At 39.6% G+C, this 23,775-nt stretch overlaps 1 protein-coding gene across 1 annotated transcript in view; it reads right to left on the reverse strand.

Moving 5' to 3' along the window:
* cdh23 (cadherin-related 23) overlaps positions 1-23,775 on the reverse strand; it is a 196,156-nt gene that overhangs the window by 135,930 nt on the left and 36,451 nt on the right. The window contains exons 5-7 of the mRNA XM_059359157.1: positions 6,835-6,977; positions 6,516-6,563; positions 6,040-6,132 (exon numbers count right to left, since the gene is read on the reverse strand). Coding sequence (XP_059215140.1) covers positions 6,040-6,132; positions 6,516-6,563; positions 6,835-6,977 — 284 coding nt within the window. The remainder of the gene's footprint in view (positions 1-6,039; positions 6,133-6,515; positions 6,564-6,834; positions 6,978-23,775) is intronic.

Below are 23,775 nucleotides of genomic sequence, written 5' to 3' on the forward strand. Positions count from 1 at the left end.
GCTAGTGGTATCCAATCACAGAACGTGGAGGGACGGCAAGATGATGACGCGTACTATTCCGATCTAAAAAATGAATGAAGAACATCTTGAACACTGCTATTGTAAAATACGTCATTATTCATTTAAACCAACATTTTTCACCACTGCAGAGAGAGCCCTGTCCTGAGCTGCATGCTCTATTGCATTATGGGTAATGGAGTTTAAAGGTTAGAGAAGCTTGTGAATGGAAGGTTGCCAGCTGAAGTCCAGTTTGTTAATCGCATTGAACTGAGTGGTAATGAAAAGTGTGATGTAAAAACTAAAGCAAAATTTCAAAGTTAGTATATTGTTATTATTCTTATGAACTCATATGCTGTAACTGTGTAAAACAATATCTTGATATGCTTCTATTGAAAAAGATAGAGAAAAGAGAAAAGAACAGCCCTAGTTTTGGGAACAAATTATTTCAAGTTTCTGATGAGGATTCCTTTTTCTCTGCTTCTATTAGGGGAATTCTCTTAAAAACAAACCAAATACAGAAACTTTTTTCTATCAGACCAGACTGAAGGGATTTTCTTCCTTTTGATGTCTGACTTTCACCTGAGGGGTTTCCACCTTGGGCAGCCCTGTTCTGTAACACCAGCCGTAGTTCATCAGAGCTTACTGTAGGTTAGAGAGGGACATTGAGATATGGCTGATAGAAAATAGAGGCTGAGGAGGGATTTGCTCACCTGCCTGACATACCTGAGAGACAGTAAACAGATAAAGTTTGGATATCTATCACCTGGAGCCTCTTGCCTGTCTGACTGCTTGCCAATACATTTAATCCATCTATGTGCCGCATTACGCTGCTCTGAAGTCGGCTATACAATCTTGTGTGCATCATTACTGTGTTATCGAATGCAGGATTCTGCTGCACTGCGTATCTTCTGTATTTAGGGATGAATGGTCAAAGGAAAGTCGCAAAAGAGATGTATTTAAATTGTACAGATAGTGTATTAACTATGACATCTGAGGTGAATGTTACATAATATAATGCATTTCCTTGAGAAATAATATTTGCGGTGTTTTTCTGAAGCAGATAATCACCTCTGAATTCTGAGACATATTTTCATGGGAAAAAGATCTGCTTGTTTTTCTAGATGTATGAGGCAATTATCTATTATCAAAACAATTCTGCTCATAAAAAAAACACTTAAAGTTGAGGAGCTCCACAGGAAAAAAAAATCCAGCATATACTTTGTTAAAATCAAAGAAAATCAAATGTACATAACGACTATAAATTATGAGGAAAATAAATATTACAGGAACTTAATGCCTTAATTTAAGAAAAAAATATATTTGCCTTGGGTTTTTTTGTGTTAGTTTTGTAATGAGATATTTATCTCAGAATTCTGAGAAATTCTGCTTTTGTTTTTGTACATTAATGAAATCAGAAAAAAATTAAAAAGTGGAATTATTTATTTACAGCAAATCACTACTTGTTTTTCTGAATTAATGAGATAATTATCTCATTAACTCAGAAAAGCAAGAGCAGATTATTTTCATGAAAACTTTCCTCAGAATTCTGAGGTAATTGTCTCATTAATTCAGAAAACCCGGGCAAATATTTTTACATCTCTCATTATGCATCGCTAGAATGTGCATGATTCAATAACAGCATGGAGAAAATGTGTTTTGGAGCATATTTATGTGTGTGGGGCAAAATACAGCCCGAGAAACATTTGAGGCAGAAGAGAGTGCAGAGGAAGAGAAGCAGAAGAATGCAAGAGAAAAGTGTATTTGAGGTCTGGGGCAGCGTATGGAACAGCAGGAGATGGCACACACTGGGCATACTTACAGAAGTTGTTAGGGCTGGCATTTGATATTATCACAGTGGCAATGGCAGAGAGGCCGACTCCCAGTGGGGGGGTGTGAGGGTCAGGCAGCTGGGAGGAGGTGTGTGTGAGTGTTTTTGGGCAGGGTTGTTCTTTAAGCCATGGATGGTCCCACTGTCGCTCAGACAGCAGCTCTGTGCTCCACAGACGCACGGTGAAAACATTTTTGAATTTGTCGATAGAAGGCTTGCTGTATAGAGGACTACCTGTCGCGCTTAGGGAATGTGAAAAACACTTCTCAGTATGTTGTAGGCCCACTCCATCATCTCATCCAATAATGGATTTGGGTTGTGGCCCATCTGCTGTTCTATCAAAACATTATTTCTGGTGATAGTCTTCACTCCTTGTATCCAGTCTCTGCTGCTGGCTGCCTCAGTGTGTGGATGCTGTAAATCTGGCCAGCTCATTAGCACTGACAGAGGGAATGCTAGCAGCCCACCTGCTCCCCTTCACCCTCTTTATGGCTCTACAAATTAAAACGACATTTACACACACTCTTCCCCGCTCTCCCTGCTGCACTGCTCACCTTGCCACTCACATTGCTTCATCTGCTCACTGCTGAGCTGCGTCAGGCCCAACTCAATATACCTCCTCCCCTAACTCTTCTTCTCTTTCAACAACACTAAAGCCCTTTGACTTGTTTTCTCTTGGCTTCTGTCAATCTGTTTTATCTGAATTCCATCATCTCTATCCTTTTTGTTGTTCTATCATCAGTCATACTTTACTTTTATGCCTTCACATCCATCACCCTTTGCCATCTTTTTGTCTCTGTGCTGAACTCCGGCAGAACTATCAAGTAGTGCTGATTGTACTCTGAGCCCCAGTTACTCTGGCATGTCCACTGAGTGACAGCATGATGGAGTTACGTTGCAGCATGTTTGCTTCATCCGATAGAGGTCAGTTAGGGTCACAGGGGTAAATTAGGCCATAAAAATTCAGGTTGTGGGCGAACAGGAGGGTGGAGAAAGGGATCGAGGATGGGAAACAGGGTACAATGAGGAAAAAGCCGACATGATCATTTTCAAAACTGCCACTGAGGTTAAATGTTGGAAAGGACAGTTCACCCCAAAAATTAAAATAGAAATACATATTTTTCTATTACCTTTGGTGTTACTAAGCTATCTAGATTGTTTGGTGTGAGTTGCTGAGTGTTATTAGATCAAAGATGTCTGTCTGCCCTCTTTTGAATATAATGGAACTAGATGGCACTTCGCTTATGAAGCTCAAAGCGCCAAAAATGCATTTGAAAAACTCAACTGCAAATAGAAATCAGGACACAGTTACTCAAAATATGATCTCATATATAATAAATACATTATATTTCAGAGAATAAAGACAACTATAGACCCGATATGCCACACTAAAAGAATCTAGATAATAATAATCAAATCAAATAATCAAAGTGTCAAAGTTTCAAATATAAATTGTACAAAATGAGCTTTCAATTCTTGATTACTGAAATCAAAAGCAGGATTGCTGAAACTGAAAATTTAACAATATGGCATTAGTATGGTATATTTCAGAAAAATATGGCAGATGTATCAAACTGGATACCAGTTAGCCTTACTTTTTAAAGAATAGTCTAACTATGGCATAGTCTTCAGCGTTGCAAAAAAAACCCCAAATCGTTCAAAATCCGAAGGTGAGATTTGTGATATAATACATATCAATCTATATGTGGCATTACAGAAAATAGAAAAAATATGTCTTTTTGATTTTGGGGTGAACAGTCCCTTTAAATGTCGAGCTCAGGATGCAGACTGATTTGCTGTGTTGTAATTGCAACCACATTAATAAAGATATGACTGAATGTTCCATCTTCCATTCATCACAAAAGGCACATTAACAAACTAAGCTGATTACTAAGAGATTATTGATAAAACACATTCCACCTGCATTCGTCTCACTCTGAGCTCACAAACACAAGGTTTGCATATTTTACTTTGACTGTTATGTCTCATTGTTACAGGCTCCATCTATTTTCAGTGCAGAGAAATGGCAGTGAATTACACTCAGGGCCGTGTCTACTGTTTTAAAGAATCTGATATATTACCAAAAGCCATTGCCTCAAATAAAAAAGCTTAAATTTTGTAAGTACTAGGAGGGCAGGACTGACACAAGCAGTAACTCACTGAGGGATGCAAGGGAACCAACAATATGTGAGCGACTGAGGGTCAAACACAGCTCTGTTTAATGGCTTTCCAGAGGCTAAACTGAAGCATATTGTTTGCAGAGCTTGGTAAGTCTGTATGTGAACTATAAGTGGGTCCCACACAACTGAGCAGTGGTTGCATTGGCCTGAGAGAACCCTCCCTGGTGGGTGGTCTAAACAGCCCCGTCTTAACAGTCCTTCTTTCTCCTATTTATTTGCCTGACTTTATGGATTGGGGAGAGAAAAAGCCAGTGGCTTTGAAGATTTGGTGAAGACTCAGAAAAGGGGTATGTGCTCAATATAAACACAACAAGATATGTGGATGTGTGCGTGTTTGTGTGTGGATATCAGCCCCTGTTTGAAGTCCTCCACTCCACTCTGGCAATTACTTCTATCAAGGATTAGATGAGGGAGAGGGCAAAGAGGAGAGAGAAAGATGGAAAGAAGTGAGAGCTGAGGAGGGAGTTAGCAGATTCAGAGAGAGGACAGAGAAGCAACAGAAACGGAGAGGAGAAAAGAGATTGAGGTCTCCACTGCAGTAAGTGTTTTTCTTCCCTATAAAGGAGGATGTGCACACTCTCTAAACATGAGCTAGAAGACAACTCCTTAAATTGTGGGAAGATCACAGGTGTAGCAAAACACAGCTATTTCCAGGACACCACAGACAGAAAAGCACTATGAATTATTGATGATCACCGTAAGTTGCATGTAACCACCGTGTGGTTACCACTCTTACAATAGTCAACATTGAGTTGAATTTCATACATGTTTTCTTACCTGTTCTTAAATTGCAGAAGCAAACAGTCGTTGGTCAAAAGCATTTTATAGTAGATATTTGTGTGGAAAGTGTTCTTTGGATGGTTCATAAGAGACAAATCAAATAGAAATTGTACAGAGGCCCTGAGAGGCAAATGAGAAAGTAAATTGTGGGGATTCATTTCGATCCAATTTGTTTTCTCTCCTGAGTTTCACTTACTGGTGAAACATGTTTGGCAAGAATAATCTATAACTTCCTTAAATGGTTTTTTTTTCATCTGTGATGGTGGAAAAAAAGTTTTGAGGCGTGACCTTAATGTTCTTAATAAAACTATCATATGTTGTTTTAGCAAGTTTTCTTCAACATAAAGATACTTTGGAACTTATGAAACATTACTGTCATGTCTTTTATTTGGTTGAAATGTATTTTAAGATAAGATAAGATACTTTATTAATCCCGAAGGAAATTCTGGTTCCAGATTGCTCCAAAGCCTCCAAAATAATTACAAAAACAATCACAATATAACATAATACAAGAAAAACAATGAACAAAATGGGTAACAATAACAATATGTAATATAAATATAACAATCTAAAACTAAAAAAATAAAGAGCCTAAGGAGTAAAGTTCAGGTGACATGGCAGGATGTAATATACAGATATATTGCACATGATTATGAACATAATATAGTCCGTGGTGTTGAAAACTGTATTGCACATGATGTAAATAATAATCAGCCCAATATGTTAGTTATACAGTTTGATGGCCAGAGGTAGAAAAGACCTCCTGTGGTGTTCTGTGGTGATCTTTGGATCTTTTTAATCAGCATATGGAGTATGGAGTATAGTAATTAGTATCAGTCATGAGAATATCCATCACCTAATGGAATATTACTGCTGATTAAATACTTTTCCAGCCAAAGAAAAGACGTTAAACAACTAGCCAACCCACTGGTATACTGGAGTATATGTACCTTGTGTTTAGAGTGCATGATAAATTATAAAGTAAAGAAAGGGATTTTGTTCTATATAGATTATTGTTGCACTTCAGCCTTTTGTGGCTGAGATGAGTATTGTAACAACAAACACTGAGAAAAATGGTCTTGGAGGAAAAATGAATGTGCCAAAACTTCTTCCCCTCACTTGCCTCTCAGGGCTTCCATACAAACAATTTAATTCTACAGAAGGATGTGCATCACAATCCATAATTCACAATATTGTACTGCCTTGGATACCTTTAAGTTTATAGGTTAAATAACTTTCAGTCAGCCTTACCTCTGGGATGTGGACGGTGTAGGGCTGTCCATGGAAGACTGGCGCATTATCATTCACGTCTCCAATCTGGATGTTTACTGTGTCTTTGACCACCTGAGGGAGAAAACACCTTGGTGAAACTGTTCCACTGCCTCCTCCATAAGTTACTTATCAGAGAACTGTAGTCACTAAAATATGTGTTTGAGCCAAACCAAGCCAACATTCAGTGTGAAAGAAAAACAGGACAGGAGTGTGATAGATTACCCGCGGGGGAGAGTAGGTTGGACGTCAGTGTGTTTCAGAAACTAAACTGCGTTGAGTGAGACAGGTGTCAGAATGATTACATGTGAGAAAGAGAGAAATAAGAGTATGAATGAAAGCAAGAGGCTGAAAGGGAGACGGATTGAGCGAGAAGGTCTCTATGTGACATTTGGCCAGGTGTCAGCGTGTGACGGGAGGTGTCATAACTGTGATCACTCTGCAAATCTGTCTCTTACCTCTTGAATGTCACTCACGTAGAATTCGACCTGCATCTCTGACTTGGTCTGGTGGAGACAGAGATGGACATCAGCATAAACTTTACATGGACATGGAGTGCCAAAGAGCAGTGCAGAAAAAGCAGAAAAAGACATATCACTCTGAACTCAAAAAATTTCCTTTTTCCTCCCTTCCTGCTGAAGAGTAACACACTTTCCACTGCTCTTTCATCATTTGATAATTTGCATTCCATCTCCTATTTTCAAAATTGCCCTGAGTGTCTTGTCTATAATGCATTTTGTTGGGTAGTGTGTAAGCATGTGTGTTTGGTGTTCGTACCTCACGGTCGAGCTGCTGTCGAAGCCAGACCACACCGCTGTCTTTGTTTACAGAAAAATACCTCATGGCCTCTTCTCCTGAAACCCCGTACATGAGAGGTTCCCCCTCAGGGTCAGTTGCCTTCAGCGTGGCCACTGATGAACCTGCAGGACACAGAGTCAATGTTCAGAATGACTAACAACATTTTATTTAGTTATGTGATCTTGTATAGGTGCATGTCAATACATTAGAATATCATGGAAAAGTCCATTTCCAGTAGTTCAAGTCAAACAGCCCCAACCAAGTATTGAGTGCATATAGATGGACATACTTTTCAGAGGCCAACATTTCCATATTAAACATACTTTTTTAAATTGGTCTTTTGTAATATTACAATTCTTTTGAGGTCTTTAGGTCTTGATTAAATGTAAGCCATAATCATAAATTACGACATGAAATGTTTCATTCTGTGTGTACCAGGTCATTCTTGAAAAAGAGATTTTAATCTCAATGAATTTTACCTGGTTAAATAAAGGATATTGATTGATTGATTGATAATGGATCTATATAATGTGTTATTTCCACTTTTTGAATTGAATCACTGACATAAATAAACTTTTCTATGATATTCTAATTTATTGAGATGCACCTGTATTTACTAATCTGAAGAGCAATAAATTACAAAAACACTCCAGTTCAAATTCAGGAGTTTCCACTGATTTCCCATTGCTACAGAGCCACATAAAAGGATGTCACACATATAAAAACAAACAATCCACTGCATTTCTTACGCTGATGCGTTTGTATTGAATAAAACATTACTGTTAACCGTCTGAATGTAACTGTTAGATTGTTTGTGCCAGCATGTTGCTGCTCTCCATGCACATAAAAGGAAGAAAACAACTTGACCTACAGGATCGGGGCAAAGATTGATGATCTTGCTGCTTCAAAACAACTAAAGTCATGTGGGTACAGCGAGCTGCATTTTCATGTTAATGATAAAAATGGCATAACAACTCTCACTCTCACACACACACACACACACACACACACACACACAGACACACACACACACACACACACACACACACACACACACACACAGCATCAAGGGTAGAGGAGCAAAGGGTTTTTAATTGGAGCTGCAGTGATTCACAGGCTTCATTTGTCACAGACACTAGAGCTCAGACAGGCTGGCTAATCGAAACCAGAGGTGGAGCGCAATCAGGGCGGCTAACCCACCATACTGGAAGGATGAGTCAAGAAGGGCAAGGCTGAGATCAGGGGGGGACAGCATTGAGACCCCCTGTCAACCCCGAAGGACAAGGCTCATTACTGCACAGGGCAAAACTGCTTGGACAGGGCACCGTAACAGGCAGAAGGGGAGGGGATGCTGAGATCAGTCACACACAAAGGACCCCAGAGGTCATGAATATGTATTTCTCTTTTGAGTAACACAAACATTAACACACAACAAAGTTCTGCACAATGTGTGAGAATTTTTTGTGTTTCAGGTAAAAAGAGCCCATTTTATTCAGTTTATTTGATTTTTAATTACTAACAAGAGAAAGAAAAGTTGTCCAGCTGTAAATGGAAATGGGTGGCAAGTGATAACATTAGATTCAGTGAAGGATATTAACAGACTAGTTTGTGTATGTTAGTAGTGTGTTTTATGCTTAAAATATCGCTTCTTGAACTATAAAAAAGGCACTTACAGAACTGCCCAATTTAAAAAAAAGGAATATATTTGGTAACACTTTACAATAACCATCATTTATAAATGGTAAACAGATAGTTTATTAATGTTTAATCATCATTTATAAACCATATATAGACCATTTTGAATGGTAAATACATCATTTATTAATGTTTAACTAACTTCATCATTTATAAATGGCAAATAGATGGTATATTAATGTAAGTTTATAGTTACTTTACCATCAACAAACAATTAAATTATAATTAATAGTTTATTAATAGTTTTAGTTGCACTCATTTTAACATTTTTAACACCATATTAAGTATGTTAATGATTTTTAAATGATTCATACACCTTTAAGAAATTGGTTGAAAACATTTAAAGATTAAATATGTATAGCACTTTTTAAAAATGGTTAATAATTGGTCTATAAACCATCTATAAACTTTACTTAGTTGGTTATTGTAAAGTGTTACCATATATTTTCTCAAATATAGACACATTTTCAAGTAGATTATCCCATTGACCCTTTGTTAGTGAATCAGAAAGAACCAGAACTTCTTACAGTTAGCTTTATATTATTCATTGATTTGCTGAACAGAGGAAACAGGGACAGCCAGTAGGGATTAGGTGCTGTCCATGGTGCTGAACAGTCATGCAGACTTCATTGCCACAACACCAACATCTCTCTGGTTCTTGTTCTTTTAATTTTCAATATTGTCCTGTGATCCTGACCTCAAGCAATGCATGCTGGGTTAGTCTCCACCTTTCACCCTTAATAGAAATAAGAGAGTAGTGATTATGAGTTGAATGGGAGAGTAAATCCACAGATCACACACACACACACACACACACACACACACTCCGTCAAGCCCTCTCCCTCCCTACAGGTACTCCATCAGACAATAGAGGTGAAGCCAAACTAAATCAAGCCTGTCACTTGCGCACCAAAATGCTTAACACAACGACCAATTAGGCCTCACAATCACACACCCCTCTCGTTTTATTAATACACCCCATTTTAGCATGAAAGGGTGGCAAAAATGACTAATTAATATAACGATTTATGAACTCCTCTCATTGCGTCTAATGAGATTTATGCAAATTCTGCTGCTTTCAATATGAGTTATAATTTGGTTGAAGACGGTGCAAATTGAGCATTTTACCTCACAGTCATCAATAATAACGGGGCTTTTTCCTCCTCCTTCCGGCCCTCTCAGCTGTGGAGGAATTGTCTGCTCCATGTGGGTAGACGTACACTCGAGCGAAGGATAACAAATGAATGATAACAAAATCATTTGAAACTAAGACTATGTATGAGAGCCACAGTTTTGTGCAAGATTAACTTCTGCTCTAGAAAAAAAGAGGCAAACTAAGAACAACTCATTAAGCATATGGCATAGATTCTAGTATGGAGAGCTGGTGCATAGGGATGAGACATCTTTTCTATTTTCATATTATCGACCGACGATCCAATTCTCAGGGAGCTGCTGAATGGGAGGGACTAGGAGGACTTACATCCCAGTACAGTGACAGTGAATTACCAGCATGGAGGACTTTTGTGGTTTTGACGTCTGTCACTCCCACATCTCCTGCAACAGACAGGCTTCCAATTCATTAAATGTTCTTCAATATACACCAAGTCTGTGAGACACGCGTCTCACTGATGCACAAATATCCCGCTGTATGTGTGTTTTGAATTTATTAACTGAATCTCCATTGATTGATCAATGTTTCACCACAGGCAGATCCCCCTCACTTGCTATGTTGGGCAAGAAAATAAATTAAATACATAAACGCTTTTGCTTTCTTCCCATGGAGACGACAATAAAAAACTATTTGTGTTCAGTAAATTTCTGCTGTCAGTCAGCCTGGTGATGGCAGTTTAGCCAGCCCAAAGTCCACTGCTGACGGACAGCTGCTGTCTGCCACCGTAGTGAGGGAGGAGAAGCTCACAGACAGACTGGGAGTGTTGATCACTGTACATACAGTTCAAAATACATATACAGCTGGGCATTTGTCATTTAAACAGCTTTCTATGCAGATTAGAATAGAATAGAATAGAATAGAATATATCTTTATTGTCTGTTCAACAGAGCAGAAATTTGTCTTTCGACACGGCTATAAAAATTCATGCAAAACACACAACAATTACATGAAGTGAGATAAAACAACAACACTTCAGTAAAAACACAACATCAATAAAAAGAAGGACGTGGGGTACAGTGTTACCGGCCACTATTTAGTATAGCGACTGCAGATGGTAGAAATGATTTTTTATAAATGTTTTTATGGGCCAGTGGGGTTCTGTATCTTCTGCCTTATGCTACACTCAATGCGATGGAAGACAGTCAATGTTGATTGCATGACCAGTGGTGTGGTGGAAGTAGAGTACACTGTAATAAATTATTCTGTAGTCATTTCATTTTACTTAATAGATTTGATAAAAATGTATTAAATATAAATGCGTCCTTGATTTTGAGGCAGTTGTTTAAGTAACTTTAATATAAAACTGTTTGAGATAGAATCTACTTATTTTGATCACATTAAATATAATTTTTATGTGTAAGTAATTCTAAATCAAGAGAATTTTAGTTATTAACTCAACTTGTAACGTAGTTAGATTTAATAAATAATATTGCGTGCAATCAGTTGCCTCAATTTTATTGAGTAGCTATTGTTTATCTTTTTTTACAGTGTATACTAAGAGTTTACCCACTTTATCCTCAGTAACCTGCCTAACTTTGTAGTAGTACACTCTGCCTCATTAACTTCCATTAGACCGCTGTGCATGACAGAACTTATATGAGCGGTTCACCTCTCTCTCCCAGTGGGGATTCCTGGTTAGTGTCAAGGAAAGACAATTACATTATAAAATAATGTGAGTGCGTATGTTTTATTTAAAATATTTAAACATTTAACATGTCTCCACTATTCAAACAATGGCTGTCTTTTGTTTGTGTGTCTGTGATTTTGGTCCGACAATATTTTTTTATTTGGGTGAATTTCAACTTCACAATACAAAATTTACAAATGTCGTAAAGGCACCATTTAAATTGCCTTGAAAAAGCGGAGAATCTCATGGTGCAAGCTTGTCTACCATAAGCAGAAGTATCAATGTTACACTTGTCCTTTGAGGGGTTCTAAACATCTTGTTTTATTTAGGAAGATTTAGGAGTAGAACAAACGTGTGGAGTGTTGAGGGTAAAGGAGTAATTAAGAGCATCTCTGTAATCACAAACATTCCTCACAAGTATTGTATAAAAGTATAGTGTGTGTGTGTGTGTGTGTGTGTGTGTGTAGTATAAGTATCCTTCTCGTGCTTATCTGTAACACTGTGGCACTGAGCCCTTTCCCTGACAAATGATGCTATTTAGCAGCAAGTGATGCCAGTATTACTGTTATGAATGATACAGTGCACATTAACATTGCCCCTCCCCTTCCCCTCTTCTTTGCAACACTGCTCTCATGACAAGAGCGATGGGCTGGAGGAATCATCGCTCTACCTCACCTTTCTCTCTCCCATTGTCCCCTGAACCTCTTACTCTCTCCGCAAACTCAAATACTGAAGCCTGAGTTGTCCTGTGTTCAGACAGTGAGGTCAAACCAGAACGACCATTGCAAAGCTGAATGTAACAAACCCAGGTAAGCTGAGGCCTGTGGGGGCAGAACCAGAACACTCACCTGATAGATTTACAGGCCTGTTGGTTCATTAAAAAAAAGTGAGAGAAAGGCTACAAGACTAGTTCCCTGATTGGAAGACGGCTACCAGAATACACACAGTTTTATTAACCCTCTAAAACACCAGACTCAAGTTGTGCTGGTTCCCAAACATGCCAAAATTGATTCAACCCCTGTGCACCCCTTCAGAAAATGTTAATGTAGTACCCTTGATGCAAAAAAAAAAAATTATTCACTGCTTAAAAAGTGCTATAAAAATAATAAATATGAATATTTTTTCTCATGGTGCAAAAAAATTCCTAAGGGTATTACATGGAACATTTTTTTTTTCACAGTGAAATATCGCCCTATCAATTGATCCAAGGTTGAAATTTGAAAAGTTGATAGAAAATTGATAACCTTGCAAAATTTTGTCCCACGAGCATTAACACAGGCAAAATTATTTAGTATTTAAAATTGAAATTTGCAAAAATTGAAATTTGCAAAAAAAATGCTTATGTGACTCATAAATATAATGTTAAATATTTAACAAAAAAAGGCATTTATCAAAATGTGGTTTATTGAAATTGCTTAACGGATACTTCAGGATAAATTTAAAGTCAAGAGCCAAGATTTTGGAAGCAAGTGTGAAACATGCACAGTAAACAAGACCATAGCTGAATGAGAGTAAATTTAAAATAAAATGAATAGGAAAAAGGTAAAAGAGGCGATATTTGTTGGAGAAAGTAACAAATACAATCTATTACCAAAGTCAGAGAAGAACTTCTGCATTAAGACAAATCGTGGCTGCTTCACTATGGCAGTGCTGTAAAAAAAAAAAATGCACTGCCATAAAACACACAAAATGACAAAGCCTGGAGAGGCAGGAGACTGAAAGTGAGGGGGAGGAGAAGAAGAAAAGTAGGAAGACTTGCTAACCTATACACAGCAGCAGCCCAACCTTTTAGGAAAGGCATGGGAGCCAGTGGGGGCGCTAAATCAGCCACTGGAGGACATCAATCCCTGCTGGATCAATAGGAGTCGCGCGTGTTAGAGGGGGACTAGGCCCGGCCCGGCCCTGGGGCCTCGGGCTTGAGAAAGAAAAGAGGCTATAGGCCGGAGCCCTGTTTATTATGTTGGTGACATCTCTAGACCTCTCGTTCATCTGAGCGCTGATTCAGTGGGACAGGCACTGTCAGGACTGCAATTTCACACATGTTCTGAATTATAGCTTGGATTTTATGGTGCACAAAAGCTTAATGGGTATATGGGCAATGTTCAGCACACCATCTACCGAAGCAGAGCAGAGAGATGGCTGACGGTGGAGGACAGGGCAGTTGGAATCTTGATCTTTACCTGCTTTGTATAAATACTTGATGAATTGTCTTAAGGCAGCGCCCAGCGAGCCTCGGGGCTGAAGTCATCCAATCACCAGGCTGATGAGTCAGTATTATGCCACTCATGTTACCACACTGTCCATCCACTGACAAAGGGAGCCTTCAAACACATCAGCAACACCGAGCTGAAGCTATGCTGCCTCACATCAATCACTCCGATCAAAAATACAGACAGTCAGAAATACTGCCTTCAACCAACTGGCAGCACGAGTTCATTCAGTAGAGTATTTGGTCCCCTACTTTATAAAGCAGCACTTGTCACTTTATGGATTACCACGTTAAGAGAAATGGAACAGTGTACTCTGTGGACACAAGCCGTAATGGAAAGCCTTCACGTCTGTCATACAGATGAGTTGTGATTATGAGAGTGTGACTCTAATCTACAGTGTATACTTTTTAGCATCAGCTCAGGTGGGGGATAGCAGGGAGAGTGACACAGAGGGAGCACTTAAAATCACGTCCTGCTAATTGACTGTGTGCCATTATTACAAAATGTGTCTGTTTCTTGTACACCACTTTTACAGAAAGTGAGTCTGTGTTGGCATTTGTTTGAATACCTGCACTGAAAGATGTATACTGTTATAAACTGGAAGGGAATGGTGCACACTCATGCAGAAATACCACTTTACTTCTGTTAAAATGACAAACAGGAAAATGGTTGTTAACTTTGGTCATTACACTGCAAACGTCAAAATATGACAACATGATTCAACTGTTCAGAAACAAGGTGGATGTGAACGTTACAGCGCTGTTAAAAAGACATTTTTTATTATTAAACTTACATTGTCCGAAATGTTTCCAACAATGTTTAAACTCAGAGAAATCTGTACTTTGGTTCAAGGAAATGGCCTGTGGTTTCTGTTGCCCTTTTGCATTCTTTAGTGTTATAATTGTCTGACAGGTCCTGTCGTGAACTGACTTTTATCCAGTTCTCAGCTACAATTTTTATAATAAACTTTAAAATCTTTATAATTTTCTACTCAAAAATCATAATAAAATAAACAATAGCGGCCTGCCCCTTCACCAACTTCCTGAGAGAAACAATTTTTTAACCAGTAACTGAGAATTTTTACTGTTTTTAATCACCTGGTCCTTTTGTTTTTGAGCAGCTGATTTCTTATCCTCTGTTGATAATTGTGGAAAAAACCTCCTGGACAATGAATGCAGAAGGAATTTTAACCAGGAGAAACTGACTGCAATGACAGATTGTTCTGTCTTTTGTTATTGTGTTGATTGAGAGACCCCTAGCAACAGGAAAATACATATTGCATGTTATAAATATATGTTGCGATATGCTGCATATTTGTGTTGATGTGTGCACCTCTAAGCCATAATCCTCTGCAGTCATACCTGCGTCTGACCCAGACTGTTTCAGTCAATCTGGCTCGTATGATGCACTTGGAGGGTAATTTACGAGGCAGATTCCATCAGGGGATTTAAGTCATTGTTTCAGGCTTATCCTTTTAAGAGACCTCCTGGGGGCACAGGCATTAACTTGCACCCTCACCTCCAGTCAAACACGCGATAAATTAAACTTTCCTCTTTGTCTTCAGAAATAAGATGGAAAGCAGTTGAAATGAACTCATCAGAGCTTTATCTGCCAGCGGTGCCGTGTGCTGCGTTAATGTCTAGAGATTCAGGCTCCTTCTGGGAAGCCAGTTGGATGTGGAAATAAACTGTGGCCAGAAACTGAGTGCTTGGACCTCTATTTCCATACAAAGAGAGGTGTATTTGTTCAGGGGGCATCTTTAATAGCGGGAAAAAAGATGCATGCAGATCGTTTATTTCCCTGTAGGATGAAGACAGCCATGGAGAGTGACAGTAAAGTCTTTTCCCCAAGGAGGTCAATTAGACAGCTAGCAATAAAGAAAAAGATGGAAAAGAAAGAAAAAGCGCACTGATTATGTTTGCAAGCCTTTGTGCCACGAATAAACAAATGCAACACATTCTGAAATTGACACAACGGCTGCTGATGAGTACAATTTACTTATCAAATAATGGGTGTAAATTACAACAGTTGTTCTTCAAAGGAGGTTATATTTGTCTGTTGAAAAAGCTAATTTATCTCACAGAAATCCTCACATTTTAATAGGTCCTTAGAAACAAGACATTTACAAAATTCTCTCATTTTCCTCTCATTTACCCTCTCAGTTTTTCACTGGCCTTGTCTCCTTTGTGTGTGTGTGTGTGCGTGTGTGTGTGTGTGTGTGTGTGTGTGTGTGTGTGTGTGTGTGTGTGTGTGTGTGTGTGTGTGTGTGTGTGTGCGTTTGTGACATCAATAACAGTGATGGGGAAGAGAGCCGAAGACAAATAGTGCCTGGAGTCTGGCTTTAAGTGACTCCTGTGTTTCAACAACACACACCACAAGAGTCCTTGGGAGGCCGTGTATTAATCCAACAGATTTATGACTAAATCTGTCACGGATGGGAGGAGAACACCCTCTGCCTTTCCTTTAGCCATTCCTGTGAGAAATGCACACTTCCAAGACACACATCCTAAATGTGTGTGTGTAAATAGCATTTAAATGAAATAATAACTGTATACTCAGATACATAACACACACAAATTTTCTTTAAAAAAAAAGGGGTTAGAGACACTGATTTACAGACACACTTAGGTGTAATCACAGGAGCATTCACAACATTTTAGGAAGGTCACCTGGGATGGATTTAAATTAAAGGGTCGAGTAAATTTAAGATTCCCTTATTAGTCCCACAATGGGGAAACTCAAACTTACCTTTTTTACACACCAGTGAACACACAATGCTTTGCTCAAGGGCACTTCAGTCTTTGACATGTAAGTCCTGGGATTCAAACCGGTGATTGAACCCTCCGGCTACAAGCCCGATTCCTAACCTCTAGGCCAAAGACTTGGCAATTAACTAAATGCATAGCTGTCCTCAACAGAATGCATTTAAAAAATGTGTATTTAAATTTCTTAAAATTCATTTAGTATGTTATTTCATTCTCAAAGAAGATGCATTCAGACAAAAAAAAAAATAGAAAAAACTTCTAGAATTCTCTCTTCTACTATTTTGTACTGTATCATACTTTGCTGTAATGTTCTGTGTCTTTTGCACTTGTTCAGCAGACTCCACTGCACTTGTGTTTATCGCTTCTGAAAAAGTCTTATTGTCAGCTCAAATAATTAGTTGATCACTGTGGCCTGTTCAGTTTAGGAACTGTTCATTCCCCTAGTTGTATTTAAACTGGCTCTTCATTCAGCCAATAGTTGCTTTGACTGACAAAAATCACCCAGCAGGCAACCCTGAATTAACAGCCTCCCACCTCCAAGATATCCTAATTGGCCACTTCAGATCTATAATGTGGGAAATTAGCACAGCACTTGTTTATTCAATTAAAGTCAGATTATATATTAGTTTGCATATAATTCATTTTTGTATTTTCAAATTAAAAATGACTTAAATACATTTTCTCAATCAAGTATTTTGTATTTTATTGTGTATGTATTATGATGAGAAAGTATTTGTAATTTATAACAAGATACTTTTCTATGGTGTACTCGCATAAGTAAAAGATTATCAGGCATTTATTCACATTTTACAGAATAAACATAATTTTTGCACTGCATGAAATACATCAGGACATTATGAGCATGTTTGGAGTTGACTCTGCTGTCCGGATATGAATCATTCATGTGCACCGCATACAATGGGAGCGATGAGATCATCTCAGTCGAAAGTGAACCGAGGAGAGCGATGCATTTGATTGGATGTCCGGCACAGGGTTGGCCTTCTAATACACCCAAATGGTGAAGTGATGGAAACACTGAGTGACAAGGCTGTGACTAACCAATCACATTGCGATAGACGGAGGACAGTGAAGGACATTAGTGGACAGTCATCCCACACATTGGTGAGGAGAGGCGGACCTGTCACTGCACATTCACACGCAGCTCCGTTCACTCCGCCATCACACAGGAAAGCGATTTGCTCTTGCTATTTTCTCTTCCATCCCGTCGCAGCATTGCTGTTCCCCCACTTTCTCTCCTTCCTTTTTGTCATCCACTCGTCACGCTCCGTCCTGCTTGTGGAGGCCAGACAGAGGGACACGGGCAGCGCTGATAGGAGTGGACAGGTGGCTGTGTGCTACTGAGGCTTCTGGAGTGACGGCTGAGCCAGTCTGGCCTGTCGTTGTCACAAAAGCAAACGCCCGCCCCAAACACACATGCACCCACCCCAGACCGCACCGCTCCTGCCAACATGCCAAAATGTCCGTCAACGCTACGGTACTTCGTAACGCCTGCCCGACTCTTTCCTTTTCTTCCTGTCTTTATGTCTTGCTCTTTTCCTCCAGTTTTGCTGCTCACCTCGGTTTTTAATCCTGTTTTTATTCTGTTATTTGCCTCTCTCTTTCACCCTCCCTACACTCCTTCTCTCCAGCACTGGCCTGCTGCTGACCTCACCAGCGATGACTATTACCTGAGAGTGAGCTAAATCATGGTCGGGTAATGGAACATGCCACCTTCATTGTGAAGCACCACACACACACACACACACAAACACACCGGCACTGAAACAAAGGCCTCTCCCTTTTGGCCTTTCCCCTTTTCTCTCCCGTTTACATGTTTATCATTTGGCCCGCGTGTTACTGAAATATAGGGCTGATGTTGTTTCTGTCAGCCCTGCGGATGTAGATGGGGATGTTGGGGAATGGCAGGAGCCGGGGTCAAGAATGAGGCTGTGGCAACTCAGAGTTGACCTCGAGCCCTGGCTGTCATTGGAAGGGAGAGCGTGGAGTATTGCTTCAGAAAACAACCGTTCCTTCTCTTGACAAATATAGCTATAATAAATACATGAAAGCTCTGAGAATCAGCAGTGGTTTTGGACGAGGACAAAAGAAAGAAAGAACGGCATTGGCAAGGCAAAGGGGAATTTAATATGAGTACACCTTCAGATTTGAACTATACACCAAAATTAACATCACTGATTTTGATACAGTTAATTGTTGACAATCTCCTGTCAGTGACCAGTGGGAGTTACATTGAACTAAACCAGGGGTGTCAAACTCAAATACATTTAAAACTTGAATAAAATCACGGGCCAACATTGAACAAATAAACCTTTTAATATATACCAAACATGTTTTGCTTTAACATTAAATATGGAACCAGCAATGCTTATAAACATACAATATATAACTAAATAGTGCAGACATGCAAAATCAAATTTCAAATAAAAAACACATCAATGTCATTAATTTACAATAATAATATAATAATTTGGTATTGCCTCGCGGGCCAAATAAAATTACACTGCGGGCCAAATTTGGCCCGCGGGCCAGAGTTTGACACCCCTGAACTAAACTAACAAGTCCACAAAGCTCTCAAACACATGTTCTTTGAAAATGTACTCTACCTAGGTTTTATACATCTTCAGTGACAACATTACGACTCCCAGAGAATATGTGTCACCTTCACTGAATAAGAGAGAAGACACAAAGATCCAGTTTGTTAAACAAGGATTATACTGGGACACCTTTGCTTCTACATTTAAATACACCTATAAAACTATGTGCTGACGAGTTACCGACACTGAAGCAGCAATGAGAGAAAAAAAAAGAAGAAAGAAATCGTATTGTAAAATATGAATGAAAGAAATATGGAAATGATAGTTGTGTCTGCCAAGTGAAATCTCTGGTCTTCCACAGCCACATTGTCATTGAAAAACACATTCACAGGTTATCAGAACTCTATTCTGAATGGAAGTAGTAACAATAGTAGTATCAGCAGTAATGCAGTTGTCACTAAAACTGTATGAGTAGGGGTGTGACAGCTAGACTTTCCTTTATCACCAGCACTGAAGGCTGTGGCAGACTCAGATATTGGTATCATATAAAACTAAAAGACCAAAGAAATTAATTGGTACCAATTCTGGTATCTGATATCATGCCAGAAGAGGGTTCAAATTTTGGCGAGGGAAAAACTGAAATGACCATTTGTAAAAAGGTCAGCTGACCTCAGACCTCAAGACATCTGAATAAAAATGGGTTCAATGGGCAACCATGAGTATCTCCTTTACATGCATGCCCACTATGATAATCATGCAGTCTGGGACAGAAACCAGTTTTTCTGGAACGTTTCACATTAGGGCCATACGGTCAAATTTCTAATTTTGCATTTCATGCTTTTGACTTGAAAGCTAATTTTGATTGATTTATGAAAATGTAAAATGCAGAGGAGAGAGAGAGAATAAATAAATTAATGATTTTATCTCAATTTAAGTGATGAGACGTAAAATACTGAATTATTAATAAGAATTCACTCAATTAAGCTCTCTTCAGGTTTTGAATGATCTGGGTTAAAGTTTTCTAGTTTGATGAAAAATTGCTTGATACAGACTTGTTTGTCTTTTTATACTTGTTCGAATTAGGCATAAGGGTTTCTCTGTTAATATTGCAAACAATAGAGATATGATAAAGTGTCCACTTTGGTTCTCACCATGTGTTACGCTGGATTTAATTTAATACCAAGTGACGTAAAGTGTACTTCTATGTTTAGGACTTCATATATGGTTATCACTGTAAAAATCAGGTATAGGCCTGGCTGGATTTGCATTACTGGCAAAGAAAAGAATGTTGTTGTTGTTTTTTATCTCTCACCGCCATTGTCATCACTGTCAGCAGTGCTTCCTTCCTGTGATGCTTGTGCTTGGATTTATTTTTTTCAACTCTGCTTTTTAGGCAAGTGGGAAAAAAACAAACAAAACAGTGGCCGGTTTTGATTTATTGGAATTGACAGGGAAAACCCTGCTGTTGCAGCAGGCGGTTCTCTGGCAGATGCTGCTGCTTCAAACCAGCACATGAACAGCTCATACAACACCACATGGTCAATCTATTACAATCTTCCATGGGAACATTTTAAATCTTAATATCGTGTTAGGATATTAGAATCCCATGTCATTTAGGATTAGAATGAAAAATGACTTGTTGCAGCGGCCCAACAGCAAGTTCCACTTGCCACTGACAAGTGGGCGTAGACTAGCATCAAGCTGTTGCTGCTACTTTATTTGCTCTTCCCTTTTTGTAGATAACTCAATGGTGGTATGCAGGCTTGGTGATCTCTCCTGGAACATAACTATAATAGTGTTTTCTCACCAGCCCATATGGTGTAACAGTTGTAGGACTGCACTGTGCTCCAGACGCCACACTAGCATGTCTGATCCTGGTCTGGTCCAGCTCATCTCAGTATAGTTGACTGACTGGCCAGGCTAGGCCAAGGCCAGCTGGACTTTATATGGGCAGAGCCACTAGTGCATCTCCATCTTCCTCATCTCTCTCTCACTCTCTTATGTCCATCTGCTGTGAAACCCCTCTCACCCTCATCTCCCCCTCTGCCAATATCTATTCCCAGCTCCTCGTGTGTGCATCACTTACACATCCACAGTTTCTGCCAGCTCCCTATTCATTTATACTGTTTTTTCCCTTGCATTCACCCTTTTCCCTCTCTCCCCTCACCTCTTTTATGCTGTAGTCCCTGCACCCCTTTTATTTACCCTCTTCCTTTCATTTCTTCCTCCCTTCGCCCTTTCCCAAGGAGACTCAAAGGTAAAGAGGAATAGAGGAGAGAGAAACAGACAGGACAGGCAGAGACACATGAAGAAAGTGTAGGATGGTCACTGTCTGAAAAGCTCAGCTGATCATGTGCTCCAGATGACCAGCAGAGGACTGCAATGCAGACATGCCAGAGTCTGAAGTGTGTGTGTGTGTGTGTGTGAGACAAAAGAGAGAGAGAGAGAGAGAGAGAGAGAGAGTTAAATTGGATGGTGTGTGTGTGTGTGTGTGTGTGTGTGTGTGTGTGTCCTAATGCGTGTGTCCAGATTGTTTGCTACACTGCTGCCTAAATCTGATGTCCGGCTTCAGCCATTACAGCTTTTTTCATCCAGTAACACGCCACACTTGTTTTATGGATTATAAATGAACTCATTATCTGAAGCGCTCATTAGCTTCAGGTCCTAATTAGCCAAAATTAATATTGTTTCCTGACAAAGACATTGGCACTGGCAAATTGGCAATTGACCTCCTTGGTCAATCTGGAGAGAGGGACAGAGTGACAGGGGGGAGCATTAAAAACAAAACAAAAAAAAAAACAGGGGAGGTGAGTAGGAGAGCTGCACAATGACAGCTGCTCTGGTTGATCAGTTTTGGACTTACCCTTCCCTCCCTCCCTCCCTCCCTCCCTCCCTCCCTCCCTCCCTCCCCCCTTCTCTTACTCTCTTTTGCACTGTCCTGCACAAAGTCTCTGTCCTCCCACCAAAAAGCAGCTTCCTAAGCATGCTGTATTCACCACTGAAGAGCCATAACAGGTTTGAGTTAGAATAACAAATGAACAGCCGAGGTACAATACAAGCAACTAGGTATTTTGCATGTCAAGTGTGTGAGTTTGTGCGAACATGAATACATGAATCGTTGGGAAATGAACAGCTAGAAAAACCACAGTATCTCATACACACAATGGCTGACAGCAGAAAAGCCTGGGATTTGTTAGCAACTGAAACTTCTCACTGGAGACAAACTACTGCACAAAGAAACAAATAGGGGAGGGAAAGAGACAAAGAACAAGAATGTGTGTCAGGCAGAGAGAGGGAGAGGCAAAGACGACAGACAACCTCGTCTTACTCCTAAAAAAGAGTGCACTTCTACGGGGGGCTGTTAAATGTCAAACACCTTCCTTAGCTGTGAGATAAGACAGAGGAGTTCAATTATACTGCACTGTCTCCATCCCACTTGCGTGCAAAACCACACAAAAACATATGAATAAACACACGGACACGCACATGCCTTCTCGACCTATCACTGTGTCCACAGCTAACATGCACAGATTTAAAAGACTGACACATACTTCAACAGATAGTAAGTGCAAACACCAAATTGCCAACATATGTATTTATTATGAATGTCGGCATATTGAATGAATACTGAGAGTGTAGCGAGGCTGAGAGGGAGAGAATAAATAAGTGAGTGTGATCATCCTCCACCAGTAAAGAAGACAAAGAAATCAAGACACCAGTAAACAAAAGCAAACTGATTTAAGCCAGAGACTGGTCTATCAATGAGGGACATAGAGAGCAGGCACCCCACTTGTCAATTAATCCTATCTGGCACCAGCATGCTGGCCTTTATGAGAACAAATGTCAGCTTTCAAGACAAGGACGATATAACCTTTCCTCATAGAATGCACACCAGCCTCAGACGACCAACGCTGATATTACCCTGCAGGCCACTAATATGAGCTGATCCAGCAGGTCTGTCCAACCATCATTCTGAGGGTTTAGCAAATTTGCTGTTCTGGAACTGATCAGGCTTTGTGGTAACCAGGGCTGGGTGGCAAACTTTAATACTTGAAATGCTTCGATGTGATGGACTATCAAAAAATGCATAGTAATTCTCAATAGCTACAGACTAAGTCTCATCAGCGATCGAGCAGAAGGCCGCTCCGTGTTCGACTACAACAAGAAAAACCCACTGCAGCCATCTTCCTCTTAGCATTCCATTAACGTCATAGAGCCTCCTTTAAAAGCCCCACCACTGGATTCCCCCTGAGGAAAGTGCTTTGGTGGCTGGGATTTTAGCAGGCAACGTTAAGCACACATCAAAATTTGGGCAACTTGTACATAATTGTTTACTAAAGCTAACGTTACTGTAATAAGTGGGTGACCCATGAATCTTTAGAGATTGTTTGTGAGGCACTTTAGCTTATGGCTATGGATAGAAAGCTAAATCTAAAGCTGAAATGCAGGATTGAGAGTAACTGATCAAATTGAACTAACATATAGGTTAGCTTGTTAAAATGTGTTTATCCACTGGGTCAGCTGGCTAAACAGCTCAGCTATCTTTATTTTCACATTTCACATTAGCCTCTGCCCCTGTCCACCCTGGTGTGAGAACAATGCCAATGACAGTCCATTTACGCTGGCAGAAAAAGGATAAAATGTCCAAGCAAGGCTTTGTGGTGGAGCTGTAAAAGGTGTTGATTTAATGTAAAGGTAGGAGGCCAGTGCAGCCTAAATAATATTTTTTGACTTTACTTGAAAAAAAAAAGTATCATTCAGGAACCGGTTGTAAAGTCAAATATCTGTGCTGTCAATGTTTGAGCGATACACAGCCATAGTGGCAAATAAAACACACTAAAATTGAAAAATAGTGTTTTTTTACTGCCTCAAGTAACATCCAGGCACTTGCCAGTGA

Source organism: Centropristis striata, chromosome 20 (genome assembly GCF_030273125.1).
Source record: "Centropristis striata isolate RG_2023a ecotype Rhode Island chromosome 20, C.striata_1.0, whole genome shotgun sequence".
Taxonomy (NCBI): Eukaryota; Metazoa; Chordata; class Actinopteri; order Perciformes; family Serranidae; genus Centropristis; species Centropristis striata.